At 44.7% G+C, this 11,590-nt stretch overlaps 1 protein-coding gene across 1 annotated transcript; it reads right to left on the bottom strand.

The window, feature by feature from the left end:
- Window positions 1-2,800: 2,800 nt before the first annotated feature.
- LOC144603371 (transmembrane protein 213-like) lies at window positions 2,801-7,994 on the bottom strand. Its single transcript, XM_078416526.1, has 3 exons — window positions 7,818-7,994; window positions 7,645-7,722; window positions 2,801-3,148 (listed from the first exon to the last, which is right to left on the bottom strand). Exons 1-3 carry the CDS (start codon window positions 7,882-7,884, stop codon window positions 2,964-2,966), a joined length of 330 nt encoding a protein of 109 aa, XP_078272652.1. The 5' UTR covers window positions 7,885-7,994; the 3' UTR covers window positions 2,801-2,963.
- Window positions 7,995-11,590: the final 3,596 nt, after the last annotated feature.

Below are 11,590 nucleotides of genomic sequence, written 5' to 3'. Positions count from 1 at the left end.
TCATCCATTAACTTTTATCTGGCTTAATTTCTCATTCAGTTTTATTCCTTGCCACAATTGCCCTTTCTCTGATCCCAAACAAGAAATCTTCAGCAGAGGCCTCAGGTTCATCCCCCTAATGTTCTCATGTCTATGAATTCCGAGCCCAACATGATTGGAGATCTTCCAATCTTCCACCACTCTCTACGCTGTCTTTGGCCTGGACTCTTCAGCCCAGACTGTGAATCTGCTCTCCTGTCTTCAGAATTTCTAATCCACCTATATTTCTTATCCTCGCCTCCCACTCTGCCTTATTTATCAATCACTGCTGGTCTAACATTGAACGTGTATATTTTCCTCTTCACTTACTCATAGTAAGTTACCCACCTTTGAACGTAATATTCCACACATTGAGTATAAGAAAATAACTGCAGATGCTGGTACAAATCGAAGGTATTTATTCACAAAATGCTGGAGTAACTCAGCAGGTCAGGCAGCATCTCGGGAGAGAAGGAATGGGTGACGTTTAGGGTCGAGACCCTTCTTCAGACTGATCGAGATCAGTCATTGAGATCACTCATTGAGATCAACTCCAAAGTTGTCAAACCTGCCAATAAAGGTTTTACTGTTTTTCTTTGGCCACCTGGCAGAACCTGAATTCCAGCTAACTGACACCACCTCATTACTTCCCTCTGTACCATGAGTCCATTTTAAAACCTGAATCCAATGTCCCCCTGTCACTGACCTCGTTTTCCTGTGGAGATCCTCCTTCCGAGCCCCACAATCCTACTTTAGAATTCAAAATAGTGACCCATCATTTTGGTCTATCATTGTTCCTAAAATGTATTTCTTCCAACTTCTACCATATCCTTTTGCTTGTCTACAATTCCTATTTAAATGCATTATACTGATTCTTTCTACCACCGACAGTTTGCACTTTGCATGTCTTCCTGCACCAGAATGGCCTGAAGATAGACACAAAATGCTGGAGTAACTCAGCGGGACAGGCAGCATCTCTGGAGAGAAGGAACGGCTGACGTTTCGAAACCCTTCTTCAGACTGACCTGAAAGGTCACCCATTCCTTCTCTCCAGTGATGCTGCCTGTCCTGCTGAGTAACTCCAGCATTTCGTGTCTATCTTCAGTTTAAACCAGCATCTGTAGTTCCTGCATACTAGTATGGCCTGAGGGCCATTCCTACAACCGAGCCCCAACTAGTCCCCCTCCTCCACCACCCTCCAACTGACTGAACACCTCATAACTTTCTAACTGCACACATTTCCTACAGATCAAATGTGGCATTGCAATCCCACATCTATCCAAGCTATGCCTTTCTTTAGTTTTGCATATACGTCTTTTGTGGTTATCAAATGCCCTAAATAAATCAACATACTCAACATCAATGGTGCTATTTTTATCAGCTTATAATTATTCAGTTTTTGGTAGAAAGAAAGGGATGAGTCAATATAACCTAAATGATAAACATCTTGGAGTGTTAGTTGGAAACGATATTGTTTAGTTAATTGTTACGTGAACCAAGGTAGAGTGTAAGGCTTTTGTTGCGTGCTAACCAGTCAGTGGGAAGACAATACATCATTACAATCAAGCCATCCACAGTGTACTGATACATGATAGAGGGAATAACATGAATAATGTTTAGTGCAAGATAAACTCCAGTAAAATCCAATCAAAGATAATCCAAGGGTCTCCAAAAGGGTAGATGAAAGCTCAGGACTACTCTCCAGTTTATGGTAGGAAAGAAACTGTCCCTGGATCTGGAGGTGTGCGTTTTCACACTTCTATATCTTTTCCCGATGGTCTACCCCATGACAGAAGGGGGAGGAGTTGCACAGTTTGACAGCCACAGGGAAGAAGGATCTCCTGTGGCGTTCTGTGCTGCATCTTGGTGGAACCAGTCGGTTGCTGAAGGTGCTCCTCAGGTTGACCAGGGTGTCATGGCGTGGGTGAGCTGTATTGACCAGGATGCACCGCAGTTTGAGGAGCATCCTCCACTCCAAGACCACCTCCCATGAATCCAACAGCGCCCCCAGGATGGAGCCAGCCTTCCTGATGAGTTTGTTAATTCTATTGGTGTCCGCGGCCTTCGCCCTGCTGCCCCAGCACACAGCAGGGAAGAAGATGGCATTGGCTACCACCGATTGATGGAACATCTGCAGCATCTTACTGCAGATGTTGAAGAAGCGAAGCCTTCTCAAAATGTACAGCCGGCTCTGTCTCTTCTCGTACAGGGCCTCAGCGTTCCTGGACCAGTCCAGTTTACTGTCCAGGTACACGCCAAGGTATTTGTACTCCCTGGTAAACTGCACATCCACACCTATCAATGGAGACGGGGGACAAGGGTGTTCCTCTCCTCCTAACGTACATCATTAACTCCTTAGTCTTGTTGGTGTTGAGCTGCAGGTGATTCAGCCCACACCACTCAACAAATCGTTGACTACACCTCTTTATTCAGCTTCCCTCCCTTCACTGATGCAGCCCACAATTGCAGAGTCATCTGAAAACTTCTGCAGGTGGCAGGAGTCAGAGTTATATCTGAAGTCGATGGTGATGATTCAGTAGTTTTATTTTAAATAGAATTGACTGGATATTGGAAGTGTAACATTTTTACAGGGCTGTGAGGGCAGAACAAAGAAGTTGAATAGAGGTAGAATTTGTAATGGATTGCTATATTTCAACGTTTTTCTGCATCAATGTGAATTAACAGTTGTAGTTGTCAGATTTATTCTCTTTTTTTTTAGCACTGTCTAATATTTGTAGTCAAGATAAATGTTATGCAGATAATTTTAATCTGACAGCCTTTATTGAGTTCTATTATACAGTCTTGCCTTGCTGGTCAGGCCACCAGCTAACACTGAAGCCTCAGAGTCACATCATCTCTGTTTCCGGTCCCATGGAGTGGATTGCTTCCCTTCCTCCTCTCTCTCTCTCGTGCCCAGGGTGGTTCTTTTCTCTGCCTCCTGAGTCTCAGGCTGCAGTGTATTTCCGTGGCTCATCGGGCTTCAGCTTTGCTACTTTGTTGACGCAGACAAGGATGAGTGTGAGGAACCAGAGACTCCAGCCCACAGCCGCTGCAACCCAGCCGTACTCATCCACTCCAGTCTGACAGCACGCTTTCGTTGTCATGCAAAGATCCTGGCCGTCCTGAAAATCTGTGGAGATATGTAACTTTTTTTTAATTTTTTTTTTTTTTTTTTAATTTTTGAAAAGCATATGTACAAATAGAAATTTTTAAAAAACACATTTGTTACAGAGTTCTTACATAGCTTCAATTTTTAAATTTTTAAAGAGAGAAAATAAAAAATAATAATATAAAGAAGAAAGGAAAAAAAACAAAACAGAAAAAACAAGCAAAAACTATAAACTATTGGGAAGAGAGAATAAGAGGATTAAAAAAAAAAAAAGATATGTAACTTTTATGAAAGAACGTCCTTCTCGAGCAGCCAAGACCATTGTATGTCAGTTGGTTTCTTAATCTGCAGTTTCGTAGCCTGTCAGTGCACCATTTGTGCAGGAACAATGGCTCAGTGTTGCTGCCTTATAGTGCCAGAGACCTGGGTTTCATCCATGTTACATAGAAACATAGAAAATAAATGCAGGAGGAGGCCATCAGGCCCTTCGAGCCAGCACCGCCATTCATTGTGATCAAGGCTGATCATCCACAATCAGTAACCCGTGCCTGCCTTCTCCCCATATTCCTTGATTCCACTAGCCCCTAGAGCTCCATCTAACTCTCTTTTAAATTCATCCAATTCATTGATTTGGCTCAAGTAAAAACTAAGCTGCAAACTTTGCGGAAACATATCAACCTTTGCTATTTTGGAAACTGCCAGCAGGAAGATGTATTCACAGAGGAAGACCTGGCTAAAACTAAACATAAGAGCATGTGGATATAAAGCTGGCAACTTTATACCAAAGCCTTTTTGTCTCTCACCTTACATGGACTGTGTCCCTCTTCTCTAGCTGCCCTCGTTTCATAGTTTTTATGACAAAGCACTATGTTCTCTTTCCCTCGATAGACACAAAATGCTGGAGTAACTCAGTGGGTCAAGCAGCATCTCTGGAGTCAAAGGATAGGTGACATTTTGGGTCGGGATACTTCAGATTCTGAGTCTGAAGGAGGGTCCCGACCCAAAACTATGGGTCGGGACCCTCCCTCAGCCATGATCACATTGAATGGCGGTGCTGGCTCAAAAGGCCGAATGGCCTCCTCCTGCACCTATTGTCTATTGTCTTTTGTCTATAAAACGTCATCCCTTCCTTTATCTCCAGAGATGCTGCCTGACCCGCCGAGTTACTCCAGCACTTTGTGTCTATCTTTGGTATAAACCAGCATCTGGAGTTCCTTGCCACACATTCTCCCTAACTGCCCCCCATAAACCCGTCAGCTGGATGACCCTTTGCCCCACATCATGAGGGATAAATAACCTCTTTACCCTATCTGTTTCTTGTCCACTTTTACTATCGTTCCATGTTCTGACAGCAGTTATTTAACCTGAAACACTACATGTTTTTCTCTCTCTATGGATGTTGCCTAACCTCTTGAGTGTTTTGGACCTTTCATTTCTCAGCATTCGCAGTTATTTTTTATGTTCATTGTTTAAGTTTAGAGGTACCGCGTGAAAACAGGCCCTTCGGCCCAACGAGTTCCCGCTGACCAGTGATCCTCATACACTAACACTATCCTACACACACTAGGGATCATTTATAAGCCAATTAACCTACAAACATGCACATCTTTTGGAGGAAGCCGAGGCTCCCGGAGAAAATCCACGCAGTCGCAGGGAGAATGTACAAACTCCGTACAAGCCGGTTGGAGCAGAACATTGCCAATGCATTTCCCTACCAGGTTAACACATTAACCATCAGACCTGGTCTCTGTAAACATATCCCAGGAGCACATCTAGAAGACCAGCTGTCAACTCATGCAGAACTAAACTTGACACCCTTATAGATGCAGTGGTGTCCTTTTGTTTCCAGAAACTTCTAACACGGTTACACTGGGATTACAGCACACGTTTACAGGCTCAGGCTTCTGTGATGAGCTGAACTTCACACCATAAAAAAATGTTTTTCGAGGAATTTTAGGACATAAACCAGCTAAGCAAAGATATTCTGACTGTGTTGTTCATTCTACAAGATAAACCTCTCTCGGTACCAGGAGGCATGTGGTACAATAGCTACAGAAAGTGCCAAGAACATAGTGTTTGTAAAATGACTGAATGATTGATTCAAGCTGATATTATTTGCATAAAAATAAAAAATAAAATGATACAGTGGGCCAATGACACTTGTTGCTGTGTTAATTTAAAATACATTTTGCCAAACGTACTGATTTATCACTTTCCAAGACTGGTCCACGCCTTGGATAGAGTTTTGTGTTTTTCCTGGCATCATTCAGTCATCTGAAGATGTGAATTGTTAATATTTCCAGTGGTTTCAAGGGTTTAGGAACAGAGGAAATAGAGTCCTCTTGGGTTTCATGGGTGTATGAGGGACGGGGGTGCCATGGGTTCAACAACGGGGTGAGTCAGGTGCCCTAAGGGTTTAGGCACGCAGGATCATCCATGGGTTTAAGGGGCAACAGGGGGGGTTTGAGAGGCCTGATGGTTTTCGGGCAAGCATGAGGCAGGGGCCCTGTGTGTTATGAGTGAGTGGGAGAGAGAGACCAGAGGTTTAGGTTAGATGGGTTGTGGGTAGTAGGGGAGATGGAGGCTCCTCGGGTTAAGTGCATAGGGTAAGAATGATGCTGAGAGAGGATTGAGGCTGAACAAGATGCTTGCACTCCCACAGAATGAACTACCTCCAATGAGTGGGAGGCTGCACATTGGGACCTAATGTCTTGCTGACAAGACACAAAGTCACCACTGTCTGCGGACATCCCACAACAGCAGGCAGGTGGACTTTTGGACTTTGAGTGGTGTGCCTTCTGTGGTGAGGGAGGTTGATCAGCAATTGAAGGGCAAGGGGGATGTCTTGGAGAGGGTGAGTTGGCCTCGCTCACGATAAGTGCAACTCTGTACCTATTCATGTCTCTAGTTTCCCTCTCCCCTGACTCTCAGTCTGAAGAAGGGTCTCGATCTGAAACATCACCTATTCCTTTTCTCCAGAGATGCTGCCTGACCTGCTGAGTTACTCCAGCATTTTGGGTTTACCTTTGGTGTAGACCAGCATCTGCAGTTCCTACCTACACAAGTCTTTGGGTGTTTGTTTTGCCAGGGGCAAATGTGGCACCATTGGATCTACCGCCGGCTTTCCTTTGGTTAGGTTTGTAATGAATCACCAAATTTGTACCTTCACCAAAAGTCAAAGTTCATTGCAGTGAAATCGTAATGTATAAAAAATGGTAATATTTTCACAGGAACCGCAGAGGTAACTCAGCCCTGACTTGCGTCACTAAACAGGTTATTGGGTCAATATCCTGTTGTTTGTGGAACTTTCCTGTATGTAACTTGGAAGTTGCATTTCCTACATTGCAATTTCTAGACGGGAGCAATTTAGCCCTTTGGATCGTGCCAGCACCCAGTGGAGCAATCTCACTGGTTCCGTTCCCCTCCCCTCCCTTCCACTATTTTCCCTGTGCTCCTGCAACCTGATCTCTCACACACACACACGGCCATTTTAATTACCTCAGATCCTTCCTGGCTGCTCGAGGAAGGGTTAATTTACACTTGCCAGTTAACCTGCCAGCTGGTCCTGTGGAAGGGAGGTGGAACAGCTGGAGGGAATGCGTGCAGTCACAGAGAAAGCGTGCAAACTCCACATGGGCAGCGCCCAATGTCAGGGTGGCACCCGGCTCACTGCATCTGTGAGTCAGCAACTGTGGCAGCATCATGAAGTTCTTGGCTGTTTAATGATTTTCATGGATTTGAAGATCATTTACATTGTGGACTGAGACCATTCAGCCCATCAAGTTCATAATAGCTCTTTACATATTCATCCATTTACTTTCTCTTTCCCCAAAGACCTGTAAATAATTTTCTATTTCAAAATCCCCTGTTGATTGTCATTTTCAGAATATGACTGATTTTAAGGTTAAAAAAATCCTTACACCTGCTCCCCTAACCCTTCTACCTTCTGCCCATCTCTCAGTCTGAAGATGGGTCTTGACCCGAAACATCACCTATTGCTTTTCTCCAGAGATGCTGCCTGACCCGTTGAGTTACTTCAGCCTTTTGTGTCCATCTTCACTTTAAATCTGTTCCCTGATCCTTAATCAGAGGTTGATGAGAACAGATTTTCCTTATATACAACTTTGCATTGATGTAGTAACTGTGAGATTAGTTCACTGATTAACTTCTGAGTAATAGTATGAGATCTAATTTGTTATCTTTTTTCTAAAACAAACTATCTTTTATACAACATCAGAGCATTTTAGAATTCTGTGGTGCATTCTAGAACTGTTAACCCGACTGCTGAAATATTTGTGCATATCTTTTAAATTATTTATTTTATTACTTTAAATGAAAAATATATCATTTGCTTCATCAATATTGAGAAGCGAGGAATGCAAGATATTTCCTCTACAGGTGTAACCTTGTATTAAGAAACTTATTTGCAAAGCACAAGTTCACAATTTTGTACTGCATGCAGGAAGACTTTAGATTGGTAATTCATGGCAATACATTCAACCCTGAGATATACTCACACTGCGCACACTGATCCACAATATGGTTCATTGGCGTGCTTAAACTGAAGTTGCTGTCAAGTGATGCCGCTACTTGTTCTGAGATGGCAAAAATAAAGTTGTTTTATTAAAAACAATCAATAATTAAAAATGGCATCAGAAGTTCTTGCAAGTTGGATGGTCTAAGTTCTTACCAATTGCCCAGAGCAGGGCCAGGTTAGCAAGGGCTATCAAGCGACAGCTGCATGAACTAGGATTCATGATTTGAAGGAAAGTGCTTCGTCTTCCTCCGGCCAGACCCTTTTATTTTGTTGTTCTGTGTTTAACCGCATCTCGTTAAAAACTTAGGAGGGGAAAAAAAAACAACATAATGTTCATTCTCCAGCTGAGACACACCTCCACTCTGTCAAAGTAACCATTCCCTGCCCAACGCCAGGTCAAAATGAACAATGATTTGCAGTCAGGCAAGATTGTATAAATTGGGGAGTGAATTCAGATAACGCAGATTCATGTCATTGGAAATCCCAAATAGGATGGTGTATTTCTACTTCTCGTGTTCTTTGATGCTTTGCCATTTCTTTATCCTTTGGGCAGAGATTAAGTCTGGACTCTCCAAAGTTTAGAAGGAAGCGAGAGATGATCTCATTGATACAAAATTCTCATGAGACTTGGCAATGGTAGATGCTCCTCTCGGGATACGATGGCTAGAAAAGTGGTCACGGTCTCAATATAAAGGGTCAGCTAGACAGGGCAGGGTTGTGAAGAAACATAACCGTCCCCATCCCTTAAAAACTGTGATCAGTATTTCTTGGGGTCGCCTCCTCTGGCTCCTCGCATGATGCATTTGTTCTCAACTGATAACTCACTCATGTGTCTAAAATATGAGCCAATGTCTCCATCTGAATTTGTGTGAGATGGCCCACTGTTGACAATGTAGTTACATACCTTAGCTATCACAGGATCCTGCTTAATGGCTCTGACAACACCATCTTCAGTGAAGTACACTCTTCCACACATGTGATGTTAAACCCTTTCCCCTATGTAGAATAACATTGGGTCAGAGGGTGGTGAATCTTTGGAATTCATTGCCACGGAAGGCTGTGGAGGTCAGGTTAATGGGTATTTGTAAGTTGGATATTGACAGATTCTTACTTGGGCCATTATTTGTGTTGGAATAGTGATCCCTTGCATCAAAGATTAGAATTTTCATTCTACCTGCACATTGAAAATCTGGCTATATTTTTTACATCGCCTGAGAAGATTATTAAACAAAAGCTTCATTTTCAACTAAAGTAATTGGTGATTTCTTTCCCTAAAGTTATTTGAGTGGCCTTAATCTAATCCTATTGCAATGCTGCAGTGAATGCTCCAGTCTTTACTCGGTTAGCTGACTCCAACCGTGCAAGCATTGGGATCCTGCATTTAAAACGTAAATCCAAAGGATTTATTCACAAAATGCTGGAGTAACTCAGCAGGTCAGGTAGCATTTCGGGAGAGAAGGAATGGGTGACGTTTCGGGTCGAGACCCTTCTTCAGACTGATGTCAGGGGGGTGGGACAAAGGAAGGATACAGGTGGAGACAGGAAGAGAGGGAGATCTGGGAAGGAGGAGGGGAAGGGAGGGACAGAGGAACTATCTAAAGTTGGAGAAGTCGATGTTCATACCACTGGGCTGCAAACTGCCCAGGCGAAATATGAGGTGCTGTTCCTCCAATTTCCGGTGGGCCTCACTATGGCACTGGAGGAGGCCCATGACAGAAAGGTCAGACTGGGAATGGGAGGGGGAGTTGAAGTGCTCGGCCACCGGGAGATCAGTTTGGTTAATGCGGACCGAGCGCAGGTGTTCAGCAAAGCGATCGCCGAGCCTGCGCTTGGTTTCGCCGATGTAAATAAGTTGACATCTAGAGCAGCGGATGCGATAGATGAGGTTGGAGGAGGTGCAGGTGAACCTTTGTCTCACCTGGAAAGACTGTTTGGGTCCTTGGATGGAGTTGAGGGGGGAGGTAAAGGGACAGGTGTTGCATCTCGTGCGGTTGCAAGGGAAAGTGCCCGGGGATAGGGTGGTTTGGGTAGGAAGGGACGAGTGGACCAGGGAGTTACGGAGGGAACGGTCTCTGCGGAACGCAGAGAGGGGAGGGGATGGGAAGATATCCAAAGGAGTTTGTACGTTCTCCCCGTGACCGCAGGGGGTTTATTCTGGGAGTTCCAGTTTCCTCCCACCCTCCAAACATGTTCAGGTTTGTAGGTTAATTGACTTCTGTACATTGTCTTCAGTGTGTAGCATAGAACCTGTGTGGACTATTTCTGTACACTGGCTAATCAAGGGTAGGGCAATACACTACTGGACTGTTTGTGAGATAAAGAATTTCACTGTGTCAGCACTCTGCACAGGTGCCAATAAAAGGACCATGGAGCCATTATGGGAAGGGTGTGGAGGCTTTGGAGAGGGTGCAAAGGAGGTTTAACAGAATGCTGCCTGGATCTGAGGATATTAGCTATAAGGAGAGGCTGGAGGATCACTGGTCGGTGCCAGACCTGGTGGGCCGAAGGGCCTTTTCCATGCTCCATCTCGAAAACTAAACGATAGAATGGTGATGAGGACCAATTCCTTTAGCCAGAGGGTGGTGAACCTGTGGAATCCTTTGCCACAGACACCTGTGGATACCAAGTGATTGGATATTTTGAAAGAGGAGGTTAATAGCTTCTTGATTAGTAAGGGTGTCAAAGATTACGTGGAGAAGGCGGAACAATGGGGTTGAGAGGGAAAAATAGATTGAATGCTCGAATGTCGGAGCGGACATGAATGAATGAATGAATGATACTTTATTGTCACATGTGACAAGTTACAGAGATATTCCTCGTTTTGCACACCCGAGGTATGCAGACAGTCGCCACATAGAGGACACAAATATTTCACTTTAACACAATCCATTTCTGGTCCCCCTTAGTTGTCGGCCGTCCTCCTTTGTTCTCGGTGGTGTGTCCGACCTCCGGCACCCATGTGGCCCATCCTCGACTGCTGTGACCTCGTCCTCGATCGCCGACCCCTTACTCGACCTCACCCGCCAGCCCGACCTCGACGGCTCCGACCCAGAGCCCGGCCGCAGAGGACCGCTGCCTAGCTTCTCCGTGGCCTCCTGGGAGGCGCGACGGGCCGAATGGCCTAATTCCGCTCCTATGTCTTATTATCTTATGGTATTCGTGTCCCTTTCCCTGGTGGTTGTTCAACAACCTGTTGTGAAATATTTATTTTGGGTCGGTACATTCAGTAGATTTTGACCATCTGCCCTCCGGACCTTGATCATCTTCGGGTCTATTGGAATTAAAATCCTCCAGACCTGGCTGCCAGTCCAAACCTACCCACGTTCCTGACCCATGGTGTATCAGATGATGGTCCTGGCTTCGGCTGTGCACTGATCCCATGGTTTGGGCCTTGGCCTTGGTTTCCCACAGCCCCCTGCGCTCAGTCCCTGAGCCCACATTCAGAACTATTTAGAGAGTCAGATGCCAAACGACCAGAATTTCCAAGCAAGCAGATGCCAGATTATCAGAGTTTTACTGTATTTTGAATGATTGTTTCCATTTGTAATTGGTTGTTCCAAACCAGCCACTCTCCTGATATAAGAATATATTAACAATGGTTACTTGGGCGACGTGGCATGTGAAAATATCAGTATCAGTTTAATTTGGTTTAGAGATACAGTGCGGAAACAGGTCCTTCGGCCCATCGAGTCTGTGCCAAGCAGTGATCCCCGTACACCCACACTACCCTACACTCGAAGGACAATTTACAGTTCTTACGGAAGCCAATTAACCTACAAACCTACGCATCTTAGGAGTGTGGAGGAAACCGGAGTACCTGGAGAAAACCCACGTGGTCACAAAGAGAACGTACAAACTCTGTACGGAAAGCTCCCTTAATCAGGATCAGACTGGTGTCTCTGGTGCTGCAAGGCTGCAACTCTATC

Source organism: Rhinoraja longicauda, chromosome 20, assembly GCF_053455715.1.
Source record: "Rhinoraja longicauda isolate Sanriku21f chromosome 20, sRhiLon1.1, whole genome shotgun sequence".
Classification (NCBI taxonomy): Eukaryota; Metazoa; Chordata; class Chondrichthyes; order Rajiformes; family Arhynchobatidae; genus Rhinoraja; species Rhinoraja longicauda.
This window is presented reverse-complemented; position numbering and strand designations above follow the sequence as displayed.